This window comes from Eubalaena glacialis, chromosome 4 (genome assembly GCF_028564815.1).
Source record: "Eubalaena glacialis isolate mEubGla1 chromosome 4, mEubGla1.1.hap2.+ XY, whole genome shotgun sequence".
NCBI classification, from domain to species: domain Eukaryota; kingdom Metazoa; phylum Chordata; class Mammalia; order Artiodactyla; family Balaenidae; genus Eubalaena; species Eubalaena glacialis.
The window spans coordinates 110,584,291-110,607,246 of record NC_083719.1 but is presented as its reverse complement, the minus strand read 5'-3'; the positions used below and the strand labels follow the sequence as shown (position 1 = coordinate 110,607,246).

At 46.7% G+C, this 22,956-nt stretch overlaps 1 protein-coding gene across 1 annotated transcript in view; it reads right to left on the bottom strand.

Moving 5' to 3' along the window:
• The window catches only part of SLC22A4 (solute carrier family 22 member 4), a 48,783-nt gene that overhangs the window by 18,337 nt on the left and 7,490 nt on the right, over positions 1 to 22,956 (bottom strand). Inside the window, exons 2-5 of the mRNA XM_061188145.1 lie at positions 14,623 to 14,726; positions 13,096 to 13,250; positions 5,697 to 5,868; positions 1,722 to 1,848 (exon numbers count right to left, since the gene is read on the bottom strand). Coding sequence (XP_061044128.1) covers positions 1,722 to 1,848; positions 5,697 to 5,868; positions 13,096 to 13,250; positions 14,623 to 14,726 — 558 coding nt within the window. The remainder of the gene's footprint in view (positions 1 to 1,721; positions 1,849 to 5,696; positions 5,869 to 13,095; positions 13,251 to 14,622; positions 14,727 to 22,956) is intronic.

Below are 22,956 nucleotides of genomic sequence, written 5' to 3'. Positions count from 1 at the left end.
GCTCACAGCCATGTTACCTTTTTGCTTCTGCACTACGTGGAGTGTACGACTCTAGAACATGCCCCTGGCAGTATAACCCTGTTATCCCAACAAAGAAAGCCCCTGCATAAACTACTGGGAACTAGCAGTCCTCCTGGAAGGTTCTGGGAGTGGTACCAGGCACAGACAGGACCTGTGGATCAGGCATCCAGTTGTATTGACCAAGGCTGGGAATAGAATTCTTGATCTGAAGAGCAAAGGATTAAGACATATTTGCCCTGGCAGCCCTCTGAGAGCTTGGGCTCATGGCCACTGTAATTAATCCTCCAGCCATCACCAGGGTATCTGTTTCTGTCAGAGGTCGCAAAGGCTAGGAATGGAGGAAGCCCTCAGGGTGGAGCACTGGTGTGCTCGCCACCCTCCAAAGTCCTGGGGTGGCCAGGAGCGCAGATGTGAGCGTGGGGCAAGCATAAAGGCTAAGAAGCATATAGTCTTCTTGAGGTGTCCTTAGCAGTTCCTGACCCTCTGGCCAGGAGTGCCATTGTCCCATCCTCTCCATCCATCTAAGTGTCCTCCCTGGTTTGGACCTGCCTCTTCAGCCCTGAGTCACTCTACTCTCTTTCTCTGCTGGCTCACAGTGTCCACTCCTTGGGGACTTCCTCCTTCACGTCATCACTTACTTTCCATCTAATCCTCTTAACACTCTTGGTTACATTCTATGCTCCTTCTGTGTCTAATTTTTCTTGTTTTCTCTAGGAGCTGGCACGAGGCATGGCCAAGGACACTGTGAGTCCTCATTGACTGTCAGGAAGCGAATCTGCTTCCACTGAATATCTGCTTTTCCTCGTGGCCTCCTGCCTGCAGGGGTGAATCCTCCAGCCGGTGCTCTCAGGCCTTAAGGTTCTAGACAAAACATAGCAAGACTAAAGACATGTACAGCTTCCCCAGCAGACTTTGGTAAGATTCAGAGTACAGTGGGGAGCCCATGGGTGGAATACCCCTCAAACACATTTTTCCCTCTTAATCTGGACATTCAAAAGTCACCAGTATGTAGCTGCATCAATGGTGTGGAGCAAGACCAATAAAAAGTTGGAGATGAACTTGCAAAAGGGAAGGGAACTAATATTTAATCAACACTTGCTATATGCTAAGCAGTTTACATATATTATTGCACTTAATTGGTCCACAGCACTTTGAGGAGGGCTCAGAACTTCATCATCATTGTGTCTCTAAGGCCTTGAACAGTGCCTGGTACATAACAGGCACTCAAAACCTATTGAATCAAATTAAATTCCATAATCAAGAATGCATAACTGGGGCTTCCCTGGTGGTGCAGTGGTTAAGAATCGCCTGCCAATGCAGGGGACATGGGTTCGAGCCCTGGTCCGGGAAGATCCCACATGCTGCAGAGCAACTAAGCCCATGCGCCACGACTACTGAGCCTGCGCTCTAGAGCCCGCGAGCCACAACTACTGAGCCCATGTGCCACAACTACTGAAGCCTGCGCGCCTAGAGCCCGTGCTCTGCAACAAGAGAAGCCACCGCAATGAGAAGCCCACGCACTACAACGAAGAGTAGCCCCCGCTCGCTGCAACTAGAGAAAGCCCGTGCGCAGCAACGAAGACCCAACGCAGCCATGAATAAATAAATAAATAAATTTTTAAAAATAAAAAAATAAAAAAGACTTTGAAAAAAAAAGAATGCATAACTGATCTCAGGAGGAAACATTTGCAAATCCTTACCTCCACAGGATCAAAAACCACCACTGGGGCAGCTACATTGTTCATTTTTGCAGCTTTTTGGATGATATCTTCAGCTTCTCTAAATCTTCTCTGGGATATCAGCCACCGGGGAGATTCAGGAATAAACCTAAAATTCATTTGAATGTTTTATAATTTTTCACAGCAGCAAGGTTGATGCTATCAACTGTAAGTTGCCCCCGAATAATTTTTATTTTGTAAAATTCTAGTTTGTCTTTTTAAAGAACATCAAGAGGGAGGCCTCATAAGATTTCCATTATTTGTAGGAATAAATAAAAGCACCTTCAAGTTTCAAAGTTATGATCAAATCATAAGACAGATCATTAGTTGTACTTGAAGCCAGAGCCACACTATAAGGGGTAACATTAACTGGGTATGTTTAAGCCAGGGCACCTGGAGAACACCATCCATAACTTCATAGCCGGTGTGGCTCATAAAAGAAACACAGTCTAGTATCTTTTCAGTGTGTCTATCCCTAGGAGAATCCCTGGTGCCCCAGCTGGTGATGCTCACAAGTTTATTGGGTAAAAGAGGGCAACTGTGTTTCTCGGGCTTTTCCTGCAATCAGAGGAGGACGTAAGTGCACTGACACCCTCCTGTGGGCTGCCGCATGGCTTTCAACAGATTCTGCTCAGTGAGTACCCAAACCAGACCACAGCCAATGTGGTCTTATTTCTTTAATGCCTAGAAACATAAAAAAAATTTTTTTTATATTGGAGTATAGTTGATTAACAATGTTGTGTTAGTTAGAAACATATTATTTTATTACACAATCTATCCACATTTTTAAACTGATGCTCAAACATGGTTGACTTCTATTCTTTCCTAATTTTTCTATTTTTTCTATTTCTATTTATTTTTATTATACTTTATTTAATTTTTCTATTCTTTCCTAATCTTTATTTCTCGGAATTGCTTAGCCATTCTTCTGCCAGCTCTTGTTTTCCTTACTTATTTGTCAGTATTAAGTTATCCTAGAAAATAAATTATATGTAGCAGATATAGTCCTCCTATAATTAATAGGCCCCTCCAAAGCCTCAGTAGGAATTATCTCAGAGCAAAACACAACATATCGAATAGCCAGCCCCCAGCTTCCGTCCCTAGCCTACTACAAGCACATGGGTTGAAAAATGAACCCAGTCTGCATTTTTGGGAATATATCCCTTGGTTGGTCCCTGTAGCAACTGTGATGATGTTAGGCCACTCAGTTTCAGTAATTAGAGCTGTGCTGTCCAAGAGAACTTTCCCTGGTGTTCTGTATCTGCGCTGTCCAATACAGCAACCGCTAACCACACGTGGTTGGTTATTGAGCTGGCGTGACTAGTGTGATTGAAGAAACTAATTTTATATTTTATTTACTTTTAATTAATTTTAATTTAAATTGTTGCATGTGGCTACTGGCAACTGTATTAGTGAAGAATTAGAGGTCTTACCCCACAGCCACTATATACAGCATGGGCACTTCTACTTCTGAGAGGTATCTTTCCCCAACCAGGTTGTTCTTAGAAATATCCTACCTTTCTTACTACAAGCTCTGAGTGCCATCACCAGCCTCAGGTTCCTAACGTTTAGTCAGCTAGATATTGCAAAGCTTTCCCCATGTTGCACCTATGGGCTCCTTCCCCACCCACTACACACATAGTCCATTTGTACCTGTGATCACTTACTGCCAAGCCTTTTAAAGGAAATTTGGGACATAAAAAATCCCCAAACCACCTGCAGTGGCTCCCATTTTCAGCCCACTGCACTCAGGGTTGCTGCGATCTCTACTTTTGAATTGCCATGGTTTCTTGGTGCATAAAGAATTAAGTCTAGCTGATCATTTCAAGCTAGTGGAGGGCCAAATAAGGTTGTACACTATAGCCTCTCGGTAGATTTAATTCAAATTGAACAGGGGAAGGGTGTTGCTGGAGAGTCTATATTACATATTAAGTAGGCAGCAAAGGTCACAGTAGCTCAAAGCAATCCCCACATCTTCCCAGCCCACCCGGATGGATGGGCATTGCTTCAGGAAGTCCCACCTTCAAGGACAAGATGTTCTAAAGAAAGCTATTTTATTTTTATAGGAAAATGGTAAAACTGTTGTTAAACTTTCAGGACAAGCACTCAGCATGTTTGTCCTGGCCCCGGGCTGCCCTCTGTCTGGGGCAGTCCTGTCCCTGGTACAGTGTGCCCACAGCTAGGAACACTTACCAACCAGCCCATGGGCAATAGAGGAACAACTCTTCTCAGGGCGAGAGTAAGGCAGCTCCTTGTGGGATGGACCTTCTGTGCTAGAAACTCAAGAGGCTGACCTATCAGAGCTGTTCCTTGCTGTGATATTTGGTTCTGAGGCAAAGATCCAAGCCCCACAAACTAAAATCCCTACTAATCCCTTACAGTCAGTCAGGGCCCTTCTATTTTTGTTCTTTCTCTCTCTCTCTCTGGTAGAATCATACAGTAATAAAGTTGACTATAACATATTTTAAAAGTACTGGTCTCTTATGCCAAAGTGACAACTAGAGCCAAAGAACACAGATTACTAAAATCATTCATTTGAAGAGGCAGAAAATAACCTTTGAATAATCTTGTCTTGTGTCTTGAGAGACTCAAGACAAGACATCTTTTAAGATAAATTCAGTTAGCAGGGGGGTTGTGGAGAGAGGGACAGAGGGTATGACGATGATAATGATCACGATGCTGCAGCTGCTGATGATTCTCATTCCAGAAAATTGCCCTGCTCTCAGACTGGGTCAGGAAATCAGAAGAGTATCTAACCTCTAACACACTGTCTCTCAAATTCTAGGGAAGTAAGAAAAAAAAGTGTTCTCTCTCCCCCATACACACCCATGCCAAGAATTTGCACTGGTAAATCATAGCAGTCTTAGAGGTCATAAAAGGACAGTAGTTTGGAGTGGTCTAACAAGAGCCATCTGGTCCAACAAGGTCAAGATGTACTACCTGTCAGCCTCTACAGCTGCCTAACAGTTGCAGCAAGATGAAGGCCCTTCTAGGAAACTTCCTTAGGCAGTGTGTCCACAGGACAGGGCAACCATGAGGGCTAGGCTAACCTCTGAGCTCTAAAAAATGATCAGAGAAACTTTCATTGTGTGTGAGCCAGTAGAGATAAAGCAGTTCAGTAAAACCAGTCACTGCTGGGAGATTTGATTTTGACATCATGAAACCAAACCAGGACTAATTAATGAGAGAGAGAGAGAGAGGGAGGGGGGGTGGAGAGAGAGAGGGAGAGAGAGAGAGTCAGACCCAATAATGGGAAAAATCCCCTTTCCTTTTCCTTAAATATGGAAAAATCAAAGAAATGGGGAATCCCTCCCCAAAAAGGGTATGGTTGCGACCTTATTCCATCATTCTTAATCACCTAAAATCTTCCCCATAGCCATACTGGGTGAAACTGGGGCCAGTGTCTCAACACTTTGTTATTCCCACACTGACGTGCCAAAATTTGGTTGAAGGGTAGTGGGAGGAAAAAAGAGAACACTTTCTCTAACAACTCATTAAACAGAAGGAGTTCTCTCGCCCTTCAAGACAAAGCAGATAAACAGTGACATCTCAGACGCTAATCATCACGCGACAGGGAAGTTTGAGGAAGTTACATTAGTTGTAGCCATGAGGAGAACGAGATTTCCTAGCGAGAGAAAAGTGTCAGAAGAGCAGGGGGGCAGAGTTAAAAATAACAAAACCCAACAGACCATCTCCACAAACAACCACCACCAGTAACAGATAAGTGTGGGGAGAGCCTCAGGGGGACTGGGTTTCCTGAGAATGGTGCTTTGTGGGATGGTGGGGAATCAAACCCCAGCACATAGGCCCACCCCAAAGAGCCGAACAGTCTCTGGGCTTCGAGGCCCCAGCCCGTTCCAGTGAGATCAGCAAGCCCACACCACGGTCAGCCCCAGGCTCTGGGCTCCAGGCTGCTGGCCCGCAGCAGGGGGCTGTCTGGGACGGAGCCACACTCACCACCACATCGGGAAGCACAGCACCCCCGGCAATGACAGCGCCAGCAGAAGCATCCGCCAGTCTCTGATGAAGTAAGCAAACAGCGGCAGCAGCATGTAGCCAACTGCAAAAAATGTGCACACGCCTAACGTAGAGAATATAATACGAACTGACTTGCCAAGAATTTCTGTTCCTGTTCAAAACAAGGGAGGAGTATTAGCATTTTAACTCACTTTAATATTTGCTTTTTACATCATTACCTGGCAGAGTTTAAAACATAACCACTTAGAAAAGGGAAAAGGTGTTTGCCTCATGGCCCAGAGCAGGAGCGGTCAGGGTGGAGGAAGGTGGGACGTGACCCAAGACTTACCACCTCATAGAAGGATGAGTTTTCATGAGATTTTAAAGGAGCCACAGATTTTTATTTTTTAACGGCTTCCTCATGTCATAGGAACATCATGCCCAGCCCTAAGAGGTAACCTCTTCTGAGGATGCCACATTTCCAAAATAAGAGCCCCGGGGTAAGGAACAGAAAGGGTGTCCCAGGAGACCGGGGCGGTGGTGGGGGGGCTTTTCTGAGGGCGAGTGGATTATGGGGCATTCAGCCTTTCCCACAATTCTCCACTGTAAAAAAGCAGACACGGGTCTCTCGGAAACAGTGGAGAGTTCAGTTACGGAGTTGTGTTAGGACACCCTTAGCCACCCTTGAGCCCTGAGAAATGATAAAGAGGATCCAGCTGGCTCTGGAGGTGCACAGAGCAGGGCCCCAGCACCCAGGACTGAATTCCGCTGCAGTTACACTGTGCCCAGGGCTCAGCCCCAGGCAGTCACAGTCCATACAGCCCAATCAAAGACAAGAAGAAGCTGCTCTTCCGCCTGGCAGGCGGCAGCCCTGGAGCTGTCCACACACAGAAGGAGCTCACAGAGCTTTCCCAGAACACCACAAAGGTCCAAGACTGCTTGGCATCCGGCCCTGTTCTGGGAAAGGCTCCTGCTCTGCTCAGCACCACACTGGATCGCTCAGCCCCACTTCTTCCAGAGATGTTGCCTGCTCCTTGGGGTGCTTGATTTGAGACAGGGAGTCCAAGAACAAGCTCCTTCTGTTGTCACAAAACTCCAGGCCCTTTACCCAGAGTTCACTCTCGGTCTTCTGCCCCAGGGCGGAGATCTGGCCAATGGCAACAGCTCCGTCTTTTGTTTGAGATCTGTCCACCACTACCGAGAAATAGCCCAGAAATTACAAAATAGATCATTCGAATGTCATTCAGGCTTGGCTTTCAAGAGAGAGTTTTTCAATCGTGTTTAGATGCCCTGAACACAGGCTAAGGAATTAAGGGCTAATTCCAGAGAAGCAGTAAAATTACTACCTCTGTTGGTTTTCCTTTCTCACCTCCTACCTGTTCCTGTCCTCACCTCTCTTCTTCTTCTTCACTCAGCATAACTGAAGATGTGCCTCAGTGGTTCCCTCTTGAACAGCCATTTCTAAAAGCTAGACTGATAGAAATGGCCAGGATTGTGTACCCCTCACAAACTGGACTGCAGACAACAGCCCTAACCACCCAGGGCATTTCTCAGCCACTAAGCTCATTTCCAGGAATAGGGCCAGCCTTCTTTCAGGATCGTGAGTGTTGTGTCCAGATCTTTTCTTACCTCATTAATGACCTTCCTACCACTCCATAAGAAGACTCACCATGCCATGGTTTCTAAACGCTTCGGCTGTGATTATTATGACATGAGAATGAATAGGGGGTGATTTATTCCTAAGCAGAGATTCAGAGGTGAAGCAGCAGAGGATGTGACTGTGGAAAAGAGAAAGTGCCCAGGACCAAGTGAGAATCTTGTAGACTCATGAGGCCAAGGGAGCTCCCTCACACTTCCATGACCCTGACGAGAGAAGAGAGAGAAGTTACACCACTGGATTCTTGGATAATCTCCCTCTCTAAGCTTGCATCTCAGGCCAGAACAGAGTTGTTCTAACTTTGCAGAGTACCCATGGGGGACAGAAGCTTCATAAATCTACCCCTCTGCCTTTCTGTGGAGCAACACAGATGGCACAAACCTGAATAGTTCCTTGTTAGCATGACTTCCTGCTCACTGACTTTTAGACAATCACCCTGCCTTGAACACCATCATCATCATCTTCATCATCATCTTCATAGCTAGCAGTGTTTTGAGTAGGCACTTTGAGCCAGGTTCCAGACTGAGTGTTTACATATATTATCTCTTTGAATCTTCACAACAATTATATAAGAACTAATATTACTTCTATTTTATACATTATCAGCTGAGACTTAAAGAGTTGAAGCAAATTGTCTAAATTCACACATATGTACTAAGTGGGAGAGCCAGGTTTTAAGCCTGATCAGTTTGACCTGTGGATACTGTCCAGGAAAAAAAATTACCTGGGAGCAAAGCCTTGGCCCTGTCAAGCAGTCCTTCAACTGAGGTCCTAGTGGAGACATGTGGGAGATGGGTGAGGCCACACCTGCCTTTTAGAAGTTAGGATTTGTGTTTTCCCCACCTGGGCTGGTTTTTGAACTCACTAGAGGCCAACCAGCCCCCTCTGAGGGACACTGGGAGAGGAGTCCTGTTTCCTGCAGACGTTTCACGGCCTGCAGGTGCCAGAAACTCCATGTGTTCAGCTGGCAGTGAGATAGGTGACTGGTGACTTCTGGCTCCGCTGACCGGGGATCCTTGTCCTGGCCTCCTTTACCCCCTAGGTTTTTACTCCTAGGACAAAGCCCACTTGGTCTTGGTCTGGTTGGGCCTCTGAGTATCACTTGGGAGTGAGACTCTGACATCTAAGCCAAAGAGGCATGTCTTGGCCAGGAGTGTTTGCCCACTGCCTGTCACCACCACCAGAATCTGAGCACTTTCTCCAAGAGGGAGTGACTAAGAGAGTGCCAGGCTTACTACCATGTTGATCAGGGCCCTTCTGTGGTAGTCAGCCCAGGAACCACTGGATCCATTTCACTTGGAGGCAGGACCTGCCCCTCCATGAATGACCAACAGAGGTCTGCAGACCCCAGCTCAAGAAACAAGACTGTGGTGCAGTTGCCAGGATATGGGGTAGGACCCAAGGGCCCTAGGATAGGAGTGGCCTCCATTAGTCATGTGCAGAGCCTGGGCTCCTTGATGCTCATTTGCTACTAGAGTGACTTTGATAAGTCCTACTTCATGGAGCTATTATTATGAGGACTGAGATAATGTAGATAAAGGGCCTAGTCAGGTGTCTGGCATGTGGTAGGTACTCAGGAATAATTAATTCTTTCATCCTGGTCAAACAGTTGACATGTGCCAGATGTCAGGGGAATGTTGGAAAGTACAGTGCCTTTGACCAAGAGACCTGGTGAAAGACAGCAGAACCTCTCTTTGCTCCCCAGAAAATACTCAGAATTCTCATCAAAATAGCAGATATTCCCTGCTTCCTCTCTCTCCCCTACAAACTTTCACAGATCATTCTAGTTAAAAGTAACCTTTCCTATTTCTGCATATACCCAGAAAAGTTATATGAGCTCCTCCCAACACTCCTAGGCCATGACCCACGTTCTCTATAACAACTGCAATGGCTGCCTCTGCTGACCAGATGTGAGCCCCTTGAGGACAGACAGGAGTGAGTCCTTCCTCCTCCCTGGGTCCCCTCGGTTCTTCCCTCACACAGTTCAGTGCAAACAAGGGCTGCCAGCAAATTTCAGCATCTTTTTAATGTATTTATATCCCATCTCATCCCTTGAAGGTTTTGAGGTAGCTTATAATTTGAATAAAATAAAATAATGGTAACATTAAAGTAAAATACAAAGAAAGGTGAAAAGCTATGCCTTGGAGAAAAGAACAAAAATATGTAATGGGTCACTTTGGAAAATGGTCTGGCAGTTCCTTAAATGGTAAAACATAAAATTACCACCTGACCCAGCAAGTCCACTCCTAGGTACGTACCCAAGAGAACTGAAAACAGATCCACAAAAAACTTGTACTCAAATGTTGATAGCAACATTCTTCAAATTGGTCAAAGAGTGGAAACAACCCAGTTGTCCATCAGCTGATGAAGAGATGAACAAAATATGGCATCTCCATACAATGGAATACTGAGTCATGCTACAACATGGACCAACCTTGAAAACATTAAGTGAAGGAAGTCAGCCACAAAGGCCACATATTGTATGATTCCATTTATCAGAAATATCCAGAATAGACAAGTCCATAGAGACAGAAAGTAGATTAGTGGTTGCCAGGGGCTGGGGAGAGAGGAGTGTGGGGGAGTGATGCTGATGGGTTTCTTTTGCAGGTGAAGACAGTGTTCTGGAGTTAGGTAGAGTTGAAGATTGTACAACTTTGCGAATACACTGATAACCACTGAATTATACACCTTTAAAGAGTTAACATTATGGTATGCAAACGATATCTCCATTAAATAACTGTGTGGCTGATAAAGGCTGCGTAGTTGACACAGCCTGAGCTTCCTGGTAGCCAAAGTTTAAAGGAAGATGCCATCAGTTATGCACTTATCAAAAGGAAGAATACATTTAGACCTCAGAGGAAGCAGAACTTTAAATAGTTCAGCATGCTGGAACAAATATTGCAGAGGAGGTTGATGTTAGGAGTACCGGGAAAATACTGAATTAATGGATCAGTCAAGACAGGAGACAAAATTAATTCAAGCAGCTGGTTATGAGAGATAAAGGAGGATGCCGCTGGCATTTCACCCAGAGGCTGTGGACAGGTCAAAGGCGTTATTTCTGGGAAACAGTAGGAGGTTGTGAGTGGGAGCTAGACTGTGGGTAGGGCCAGTGTCCTTGGTCCTGAGTGGTCACTTTCTCCTGAACCAGCATCATTCTGGCAGCTCCCTCACTTCCAGGTGTATCCATGTTCTGTTCCTTTAAGTAGCACCGTTCCTTCCTTTCTTTTTCTTGTCTCCTGTGACTCTGGCAGGCTTTATAATTGTTAAAAAGCAGAGCGAGGAGAGGATCCATTTTTGCATTGCTTTGAGAGTGGGAGTAATTCAGCTTCCTGAATTAATGTGAAGACTCCTAAAACGGGAGATCATCATCACAGACTCTTGCCAACCCTTCCCCAGAGCCAGAGGGCAAAAGGGAAGGCCCAGACAGAACGCAGACAGGATCCAAAGCTTAGGTTTCTTTTAGTTGAATAAAACCCAGAATTTGACTATGCTAGTCCTGGAACACCAGAGAGCGCTGCTGCACTGCCAGAAGTCAGCCTCCGCCGAGTCTTCCCCACCCCACCCTACCCCAGGCGCTGACGAGCGAGTCTGGCTGCTCCAGGGGGCAGGCTGGTTCTCAGCGACACTGAAACGTTCAGGCCTGAGAACCCAGTATAAGGAGGCTCATACCAGTGCACAAAAGTCAGCAGTTTCCTGCAGAGCACAGTAGAGTAACACTATAGCCAGGGAGGCTCCCAGAGCACCCTACCACAGCCCTGGACCAGGCTGATGGGGAGCCTGCTACACCCAGCGTCCCACCCACTGATTTCTGGCTTGTACATCTAGGCTCTGACTGATCTTACAGATCTTACTTTCCCCTTGGCCTTCTCACTCGTCTCATCATGGGGAGCAGGGAGGGAAGTTGGTTGTAGTGTCAAGGTCAGCTGGGCAGGGACTTTCTTGCAGGAGGCCTGGGGTGGGCTCTCCTGGCCGCATCCACTCACACAGGGGAGGCTCCATGGCTCCAGAAGCACCCTTTGCCCCTGGAAAGGCAGGTCTCAATGCTGCCATTCGCAGGACCTGGGGGATGCCGTGCATGGCACAGACGCCACCTGGCTCCTGATCCCAATGACAGGGCTTCTCTGGCTTCACTATGACCTTGTGCCCTTCCACTTCAGGTGATTCTTTAGGTCCTCCTAAAGGGCTCTGCTGGCGTCAGGCAGATTCCTCTGTTTAGTCTCTGGTATGTTCTGGCCCAAGCAAAGCTACCCATTGGGCTTTCCAGGTATAGGGCGGTCATCAAAAGGAACATGGAATCTGCAGGGTTTAAACCATGAGAACAACAGGCTCTGCTGTGTCCGAGAGCCCTGTGTCCTTGGGGCCATCAGGCATCAGGAGGTGTAACTTCTGTCCTGAATTCCTCCAGTCTCCAGCTTCCAGTACCACTAGCTGGAAGCTTTCTGGGTCCTCTCCTCAAACGACCCTCTTTAAGAAAATCTTGCTCCCCTCCTTCCCTCTGCAGGGAGGAGAGAGGCCCCATCCTGCTGGGGCCTGCTGAAGAGGGTTGCTTCTGCTGGGGCCCTGTGGCTTCAGCATCCCCTCCCCTCCTCCCTCTTCAGACACTGAGGCTGGGCCTGTGGAGAGGGGCTCTTCACAAATGATTAAAGGAGTGGAATTTGAACAGTTCCATCTTGGCAACGTGACAGGGTGTACACATCCTCAACTAAGAGAACACAGGATCTCAAAAGCCAATGAGTCATCCAGAATCTCAAAAGTGACCAGAATCATCTTACTAGATTCAGACTTTTGAGACAAGAAGAATCATTAGACTTACATTAAAGGGGCACTATTGATAATTACGCTGTGACAATAGGGACAAACTGGGACAGCCAACAAGGAAATATGATCACGCTGGAGATTACGGGAATTGGTGTCTATTAACCCAGATGTGCCCCCTGCTGGGGACTCTCACTCCTGCGGATGACCCTTATCAACCTGCCCGGAGCTCACCCTGCTGCCTCCCAGGAAAAGCTGGTAAAGGCCCTGGGCGCCTCCTCACAACCTTTAGCTTGTGAGTCCCCCTTATGCAGCCTGATATTCCAGAAGCAAGGGTGCTGCTAGGAGATAGGACTGCTCTCAGCAGTAAGGCTTGTCCTGCATGCAGCTGATATGCTCTGGGGGTGGGCTCTGACTTAGGGGTGAGGCCAGATCTGCCCAACGATGGCTGGCTGGCACTGGACTCCTGTCTGCACGTGCCTCCTCCACCTGTGTACTGGGCACACCAACTACCCTAAGTACCTCCATGGGCCATGCCCAGCTGCCAGGAATACCCTTTAGCCCCAGCCCAGGCAGAAACCTCAAGCTTTCATAGCTCAGATCAAAGACACCCCAGGCTGTCTCTCCCTCAAGATCCCCTCCTCTGTCCCTCTCCCGAGCCCTGTGCTCCTGAAATGTGTCTCAGTTATTACCTGGCTGGTTCTTACCAGCTGCAGCTCTTCTTCATTGTCACATTTCAGGGCCCAGCACGGAGCTGGCTCCCTGTGCGTGCCTGCCTTGCCTGCGACCCATCAAAGCACCTGTGGCTAGAGCCTCCACCACCAGCACATATATCCCCGAGGCTGATCACATTTTGGAAGCACAGCCCATGAGATGAGGTGCTTCCTTCTGTGCTAAGAGCACTCCCTGTGCCCTCTCCAGTGGCCCCCTCTTCCTAGGCCTCTCAGAGGGTTGTAAGGAGCCCTGTACGTCAGAAGCCATTCCTACCTAGTATGAAGGCCACCACATAGTTGGAGATTTGGCCCATGCCGACGATGACAAATAATATGGTGAACATCTCCCAGTTGATGGAAAAAATCTGCAGGAAGCTGAAGCCAGTCTGCACAGCCATGGTTGAGAAGAGGATGGTCCTTCTGCCAAACCTGTAGAGTACAGCACAGCACAAGACATGGCCCGTGAAGTTCACAGCAGCACTGTCATCAGGGCATGTGGAAACCCTGAGTCAGGCACTGCTGCAGACTTTGTTTTTCCCAGGGCTGTGACAGGCTTTCTTCCTGTCACATCCTCCCAGGTTCTTCCCAGGATGCCTCAGGCATCCATCTGCCCAGGAGGTAACTTTTGAGATTCTGAGCCTCCTATAGAGGCACCATATCTCGAAAGCACAGAGCAGCTTATGCAAAGACCATGTGGAAATCTACTCTTTAGAATGAGTCATAGGTAGAAGCTGCCACCACATTTCTGGAATGTGAGTACAGTACAGATTGCAGATACATCTGATATCAGCAACATGAGAATTCTGTCAATCCAGAACCAAGAGTCCCTCTATGTCAATGGTTTCCAGCCTTGGCTGCTCCTGGAATCAAGAGAGCTTTAAAAAATACTGGTGCCAGCACCTGCCTTCCAACATGCTTATCGTCCGGATGTAGACAATTGGATGCAGTTTGGGTACTGGGACTTAAAAATATTTCCCAGGTGACTCTACTGTGCATCCCAAATTGGGAACCACTGCTCTATGGAAAGTGTAGCTTCCAGCAACATCCATTAATGACACTATAGTTGGCTTAAGTCTTTTTTTTTTTTTATAAGAATCTTAATTTGACTTTCTGATAGTGTCCAATGCCTAGAAGGGAACACAGGTATGAGCATAACAGTCTCCCACCCCATCTTCCAAACTCAGTTCTCAGTCTGTTGGGTCTGGGGTCCCATTGGGCTTCATGACTGGGGGAGGGACAGCCACTCCTCTGGGAAGCCTTCCCCAGCACTGCCATTGAGCACTCCCACCTCCCTGCTGTGGTACCCAAGAACATTCAAGGGCCAGTGAGGGCACATCTCCCAGAGCTGCGATGCTGTCTCCTCCTGACTGTGTGCCCCAGGAGGCCCAGAACCAGCCTGGGTCAGCTCTGTGGCCCCAGTGTCCAGCCAGGGGCCTGACCCACAGCAGAGGTGGGTGCACTGTTAGGAAAGGGTACTCCCCAGAGTCTGACCCTGACTCTGGCTGATGGCCGGTTGTGGATAGATCACAAGGCATCCAAGAGCTAGGGGTGGGTGGGGAGGCAGTGGGGAGGCAGCAGTGTATATTTTCGAGGGGTTTGGTGATATAAGGGCTCCACTTTTCAATGGGTCCCCGCAAGGGGCTGAGGGCAGAGGACAGAGGAGACATCGTGGTTCCTCCTATCACTCACTTGGTGGCCTAAGGGGCCTCCCTTTCTCTGGGTGAAGATACCCTAAATTCAGTCCAACCCCAGGACAGGCAGTCAATTGACAATCACCTTTCCTCCCTCCCAGTACCCTTACCTGTCTGACAGCTGCCCAGACACAAAGGAGCCGAGAAGCACGCCTACGAAGAACAGGGAGGTAGTCAGGGGCGTCTTCCAATCATCCTCACACACCAGACGCCACTGCCAGGGAAAACGTGAAGTGTGAGCCCAATCCTCCAACCCAGCTCCAAGGGCACAGCATGGCACCCAGGCAGGCTCTCCTCCCCTGTGCCAGGTTGTCACTTTTATGCAAAGGGCATAGGCCTCACAGCCCTGGGGTTGACTCCTGACGCTACCATTTACTGGGGCAAGTCACTGTCCTGCCTGAGGCTCACCCTCCTCTTCCGAAAGGGAGGGTGATACCTCTGGCCCTGCTTACATCGTGTATTGAGAAGTGAGCTGAGGCATGGCTTTGACTGGCGACCCCTCAGCTGTGAAGCAGTGTGAAGCAAAGATGCCATTTCTGCTTCAGAAGGCATCCCAGCATGGAGGGAAGGTGTTTGAAATGCCTGCAGGGCAGGGTAGAGGGCATGGTCACATGATCCAGTTGTAAAAGATTCCTCTACTTTGTTGAAAAGTGCACGCGGTCCCCAGGGGCCTGTGATTATATTTTCTGAACAGAATCCTCCAGAGAACCCTGTGCTCCCTGGCCCACTTATACCGTAGGCCACACTGAGGGCCTGATCCGGGGCTCCACTGTGCTAGGGGTGGGGTTCCCACCCCTCTCCAATGCTCCTTATCTCCCCTCTGCACTCCTCCACCCTCCTTCCCATGCAGCCCTCACAGAAGTGCGGTCCCTCCCATTCCCCAGGGCCCATGGGCTCTGGTAGCCCTAGCAAGTCCCTGCTTGTGGACCCATAGAATGAGAGTCTGAGGCAGAGTTTCAGTTTCCAGCTCTTAACTCAATTCAGCAAAATCTCAAGGGGAGGCTGCAGAAATTTCAGTGTGTTCAGTGAGCTTTCGTTAATTATAAAACAAGCAGGTGGTGCCAATGAGTATTTCGGGGCTGTGGTCAGGGCGTTGCCGTGTGTGGCAAGATGATCCAGACTATAGGAAAAAGCCCCTGCCTCCCACCCAATCCCAGCCCCACTCAGCAGCGGTGCTGCTCCCATGACATTCCCAAAGCAATTTAGATCTTAATCCTCACAACTTCCCTGAAATAGATTTATAAATGAATTCACATATTTATATCACGCCCCATCTGCAGCAGAGAGAGGCGTTTATAAGGATACATACAAGGGAAATGTGTACCACAAAAAGCTAAGGGAATCCGGGCAAATGAAAATCTCAGGGGAGGAGGGGTTACAAAATAACCAAGCCAGGGGTAAGACTGACCTCTGGCTGTCCTGCCCAAAGGCCTGTCTGCTTGCCAGGGAATCCCTGAAATCTGGCTTTGAATATCCCAGCAGCTCAGCTCTCAGGATCACGGTGTGCAAAGTGATAAACTCATTCTGCAAAAGCTCAGTTTTTCTGAGTACTGAGACCTGAGAGAAGCCTCTCCTATATACTTCCTTCCACAAAGGGGCCACTCTGTGATGTTGAGGATAATGTCTTTGAGAACACCCCCATCCTGGAGACAATAACAAGATTTATAAATCTGCCTCTCCTTGCTCTCACAATGCTGGTTACAGGCGGGACGCCCAAGCACAGCTCTGCAGAAGAAAAACAACGTGGACCAGAAACTCTGCTCTCTACCCCTCAGGCACAACTGAGGATAAGTCTGAAACCATACCCAGAGTAGTGTTGCTTCAACTGGGGTACCTGAATAGGCTTCAGGGGAAAGGGCACAAACCCTCCAAAACTGTATGGCCAGATTCATGTGCCCTGCCAGGCCACGGGTCAGAAGGGGTAGGCAAGACAGGTACCTGAATTAATGGCCACTCACCTCTAAAACATCACTCGCCAAACTGTCAGAAAAGATCTTGGGATCTGCCCCAACACACAAAGAGGTTAGTGATTGTGGCCCCAAAGCCTCATGATGTGGAGTATAACCCATTTTGCAAAAGAGTAAACTTAGGCTCTGAGACTGGTGTTTGCCTGAAGTCATAGCAAGTAAATACCAACTTGGGCCTCAGAACTTAACCTTGTACCCATGTCCCGCTTTGGACAAGAACTCCAAAGGCCAGACAAAACGAGTTTATTACGCCCTACACTTCTTCAAGGAATGTGACACCAGGACTAGGGGCAGAAGATCTCCCCCACACCACAGCCTTTAGCCTTGGACAGAGCCAAGAAAATCTCAAGTTTGGTAGGGGTGTTAACGCGTCCATTATCAACCATCAACATTCCATCTGCAGTCAAGCAGAAAAGCTCTTCCAAAGATAATGTGCTCTCCTTTGTGTTTTTTAAAATATTTTTCTGTCAGGACATTGCCTTTGGGCAGGATAGATAGCACTTAGAGAAAGAAAGGAAAGAGGAAGGCTGTTAGATGTGGAGCCAGGCATTGCATGAGCAAAGGTAGTAAACAGGACTGGCTATCTAATTTGCAGGCCCAGTGCAAACTGAAAATGCAGGACCCCTTGTTGAAAAATGATTAAGAATTTCAAGACGTTGGGACTTCCCTGGTGGCGCAGTGGTTAAGAATCCGTCTCCCAATGCAGGGGACACGGGTTCGAGCCCTGGTTCGGGAAGATCCCACATGCCGCGGAGCAACTAAGTCCGTGTGCCACAGCTACTGAGCCTGCGCTCTAGAGTCCACGTGCTGCAACTACTGAAGCCCACGTGCCACAACTACTGAAGCCCACGTGCCTAGAGTCCGTGCTCCGAAACGAGAGACGCCACCGCAATGAGAAGCCCGTGCACCGCAACAAAGAGTAGCCCCTGCTCGCTGCAACCAGAGAAAGCCCATGCACAGCAACGAAGACCCAACACAGCCAAAAATAAATAAATAAATTTATAAAAAAAAAAAAAAGAATTTCAAGACGTCAATAGCAGAGCATTAAAACCAAGTGTGGGGTCCTGTGTGACTGCATGGGTTGAGGCCCATGAAGCTGGCCCTGGTAGTGGGTCAAGCCTAGTCTCTTTGGGGAATGGAGCAAGGAAAGGAGTTCTGAATTGGGTGCTGAGAAAGGTGAGGTGAGGGCCAGCTCCCCATTGCTCTCCTACTGGAGGCCATGAGGCCATGGTTCTAGGTCCCCCTTCCTTCCCTGAAGAGGGGCCCAAGAAGCCCTGTCAACACCATGCAGCACAGAAGGTGGCCATGTGCACACAGCAGCCATCTGCCCCAGGCCCTTGGAGGGTGCTATCTGTCTTTGGAGATCCTGTTCACACCTGGCAGGGGAAGGCAGCTGGACCTCATGGCTACTTATGGTTGGTTCCAAGGCTAGGTTCCCTCTTGGGGAATTACTGTACCCAAAGAGTCTTTTCGAAAGCTGCAAGAGACCTGGTAATAGGATAAGATTGGCAGATAAAGTTTTGGCTGCGGCTTACGGAACTGGGGTCCAATAAATCAGCTGCCAGCCTGTAGGGGGTGCTGTTTTCTCCACGGGGCTATTCTTAAGGAGGCCAGGCCCTGCCTGCCCCAGTCCCTTGGGGTTTCTAGGGGTGTGTCTTGGGGCCTCAATAACCAGGTCCCAGGGAACTCCCTGTGGTTAACAATGACATGGCAGGACCAGTGGGAGACAGTCTTTTCCTTGATGAGTCAGAACTGTCCCGTGGGTCTCTGCACATGTGTGTACACACATGCACACACAAACATACATACATACACACAGTCAGCTCAGAGGCTAATGGCTGATGGCCTGGTGAGGAGCTGCCTGGCATCGCTCTGGAGCTGTGCTTTAAGGTCAAATACTACCATTACTGAAACATAACCCACATTCCCACACACACCACAGACAAAGAGTAGAATGTCCCAAACTGTGCCGGGTTGAGGCACTGGATGTGCTCTCACAGGTTTACTGTGTCTATCTCATCCTCAAGGTCTTAGACCAATGTTCCCTAACAGAGCAGAGTAAGCTCCATTTGGCTGGGCCATCTAGCCTTCAGCTCTGCTTTAAAAAACAAAAAACCACGTCACAAGGTAATAGGCGACATGAGGTCACTCTTGGCCTAGAAGAATATGCATCTCATGCCCTCAACAGTAATAATAATAGGAAGGACAAGTACAGTGTATTGCGTGCTCACTGTGTGCCTTGTCTTACTCATGGGCTCTCAAAGTTGCCATGTGAAATGGGTATTCTCTTTATCCCCATTTTACAAATGAGGAAATGAAGGCATAGGGCAATGAAGTGACTAGCCTGAGTTCTAGTGGATTGGTAAAAGGAATTGCTTAACCATTTATTCAACCATCACTGACCACATGCTCTGGGCCAGACTGTGTATGGGGCACAAAGCAGACATGGTCACTGCCTCCACAAAGCTCAAGGTCAAGCATACTTTACAGGACAGATCAGGTGTGCACATGTGCATGCATGAGCCCAGCCGTCCTGGGTGGGGTGGGCTTTGTTCTGGGCCACTGTGCTCTCTGGCTAGAGAGGAAAAGAGGCACCCCCTGCTCAACCTTCTCCAGATGGACAGAGTTCTAAAACCTGAACACATTCATATAATCATTCTAGATAACTAATGCATGTACAAGGCTAGGCACATGGTAGATGCCTAACAAATTGTCGATGAATGAATGTTGAACAATTAGGAGTAATGGAAAATTAGTTTGGAAATGTGTGGTATCACACACTGTCCTTTTTTTTTTAATTTACATTTAGTTATTTATTTTTGGCTGCATTGGGTCTTCGTTGCTGCGCACGGGCTTTCTCTAGTTGCAGGGAACAGGGGCTACTCTTTGTCGCGGTGTGCGGGCTTCTCATTGCTGTGGCTTCTCTTGTTGCAGAGCACGGGCTCTAGGAGGGTGGGCTTCAGTAGTTGTGGCACTTGGGCTCAGTAGTTGTGGTTCACGGGCTCTAGAGCACAGGCTCAGTAGTTGTGGCACACGGGCTTAGCTGCTCTGCAGCATGTGGGATCTTCCCAGACCAGGGCTTGAACCCGTGTCCTCTGCATTGGCAGGCAGATTTTTAACCACTGCACCACCAGGGAAGTCCCTCACACACTGTCCTTTGAAAATCACCCTCAACCTTGAACTCTCCAAGTAACCAAAGTCTAGCAATTTTAGCCTTTACCAAAGCCATAAAGGACCATAAAGATAAGTGTATCCCTGTGACCTGCATAGAACTGAGAACTCTGGAAGGCAGCCTGATGTTGAGCAAAGAGCACGGGCTCTCTTGGGTTCTACCACTTCCAGCTGTGTGACTTTGGGCCACTCATTCACCTCCATTAGCCTGTTTTCTCATCTTCAAAGAGGTGACAATAATACTCCCTCCTGAGGTTATGAGCATTGGACAGGAAATGTAAGTAGAGTGTCTGACAGTGACACATTACAGGCCTCATTAAATGGTAGTTCCCTTTCTATTGATCTCATGCCTTAGTCCTAACCAAAACCATGACTTATAACAAACAGCATTAATGAATAAGCAAAGCAGGTTATACTTAAACCTGATGAGGCAGTAGAGATTGTTAGAAAAGAGAACTTTCTATTCAATGACTAAAAACCAGAAAAGCTTTTACCACAAGGTGTAAAATCCCTTTATAAATGGACTTCAATCTCAGAGACAGCTGTGAATGAAAAACTAGCAATAGTTCATTTAAGAATGGATTTCTATGTGTTCTCTTATAGTTATATTTTTCATTAGGGGGGAAGAAGAGGAAGTAATCGTTAGTTAATAATAGTATATATATCCACCCACAATTTCTTCTTTATAACTTAGTTGCAGACTTAAAACTGGAAATTTCCTGACCACTGGGGGGAAAAAGCTGGCTATTTAATTCTTTTTGTTTATAAGGGCTTTAGTGAGGTATAATTTACACACCATAAAATTCATTCTTCTTATGTTTACAATTCAGTGGTTTTTACTATATTCACAGAATTGTGCAATCATCAGCACTATCTAATTTTAGAATGGTTTCATCACCCCTGAAAGAAACCCCATGCCCATTAGTAGTCACTTCCCATTCTCTTTCCCCAGCCTGTGGCAATCACTAATATACTTATGAATTTGCCTATTCTGGACATTTGATACAAGTGGAATCATACAATATATAGACTTTTGTGACTGGCTTCTTTCACTTAGCATAATGTTTTCAAGGTTCATCCATGTTGTTGTACCAAATATCAGTACTTCATTCCTTTCTATGGTTGAATAATATACCATTGTATGGATATATCACCTTTTATTTAGCCATTTATCAGTTGATAGACATTTGGATTGTTTCCACTTTTCGGCTATTATGAATAAAGCTGCTATAAACTTTTGTGTACAAGATTTTTCAAGCACATATGTTCTCATTTCTCTTGGGTATATATGAGGAGTAGAATTGCTGAGTCATATGATAAATTTATGGTTAACCTTTTGAGAAACTTGAAAAATGTTTTCTAAAGTGGCTGCACCATTGTACAATCCCAACAGCAATGAACGAGGGTTTTAATTTTTCCATATTCCTATTAACACTTGTTACTGTGTGTCTTTTTTTTTTTTAATTAATTTATTTTTGGCTGGGTTGGGTCTTTGTTGCTGCATGTGGGCTTTCTCTAGTTGCAGTGAGGGGGAGCTACTCTTTGTTGCGGTGTGCGGGCTTCTCATTGCGGTGGCTTCGCTTGTTGCGGAGCACCTGCTCTAGGTGCGTGGGCTTCAGTAGTTGTGGCTCGCGGGCTCAGTCATTGTGGCTCACAGGCTCTAGAGCGCAGGCTCAGTAGTTGTGGCGCACAGGCTTAGTTGCTCCGCGACATGTGGGATCTTCCTGGACCAGGGATCAAACCCATGTCCCCTGCATTGGCAGGCAGATTCTTAACCACTGTGCCACCAGGGAAGTCCCTATTGTGTGTCTTTTTAATTTTAACCATCCCAGGGGTGTTAAGATGTATCTCCTTGTGGTTTTGATTTGCATTTCCCTAATGACTAATGATATTGAACACCTTTTGTATTGAATCTGTAGATCAATTTGGGGAGTTTTGCCATCTTAACAATATTGTCTTCTGCTTCATGAACAGAACGTGAGATGTCTTTCCATTTACAGTAAGTCCCCTACATACAAACGAGTTCTGTTCTGAGAGCACATTTGTAAGTCCAATTTGTTCGTAAGTCCAACAAAGTTAGCCTATGTACCCGACTAACACAATCGGCTATATAGTACTGTACTGTAATAGGTTTATAATACTTTTCACACAAATAATACATAAAAAACAAACACAAAAAATAAAGAAAACATTTTTAATCTTACAGTACAGTACCTTGAAAAGTACAGTGGTACAGTACAACAGCTGGCATACAGGGGCTGGCATGGAGTGAACAGGCAAGAAGAGTTACTGACTGGAGGAGGGAGAGGAGGTGGGAGATGGTAGAGCTGAAGGATCATCAGCAATGAGAGACAGAGGGCAAGCTGCAGTTTCACTCACGCCTTATGTGATTGGACACGCGAACGCACATTCGCATCTTTGAAAGTTCACAACTTGAACGCTCGTATGTAGGGGACTTACTGTATTTACATCTTCTTTAATTTCTTTCAAAGATGCCTTGTAGTTTTCAGAGAATAAGTTGTGCATTAAAAAAAAAATTATTCCTGAAGAACTTCCTTTAGTATTTCTTGTAAGGCAGCACTGGTAGCAAGAAATTCTCTCAGGTTTGTGTGTGCATGCGTGCGTGTGTCTGTGCGTGCGAATGTCTTTATTTCATTTTTAAGAGATAGTTTTGCTAGATACAACATTTTTGGTTGACGTGTTTTTTCTTTCAGCACTTTGAATATGTTATCCCACTGCCTTTTGGCCTCTCTTGTTTCTTATGAGAAGCCAAATATAAATCTTATTGGGGTTTCCTTGTATGTGTCCTATTTTTCTTGCTGTTTTAAAAATTTCCCTTGGTGTTTTTTACTGTAAATAACTTTACCATGATGTGTCTGTGTGTAAAACTCTTTTTGTTTCTTATATTTGGAGTTGAGCTGCTGAGCTGTGTAGATTAATGTTTTTCATCAAATTTGGGAAGTTTTCAGCCATTATTTCTTTCACTATTTTTTTTTCTGCTCCTTTGTCTCTTTTCCTTCTAGTGTTTCCATTATGCACATGTTGGTCTGGTTAATAGTGTTCCACATTTCTCTAAGACCCTGTTCATTTTTCTTCACTCCTTTTTTCTGTTTTTTGGGTTACATAATTTATATTGCTCTGTCTTCAAATTTGCTGATTCTTTCTTCTGTCTGTTCAAATCTACTATTAAGGCTCTCTAGTGAATTTTTAACTTTCAGTTACTGTATATTTCAACTCTGGAACTTCTATTTGATTCTTTTTTTTATAGCTTTTATTTTTATATCTTAATGGGTATTCTGTATTTGA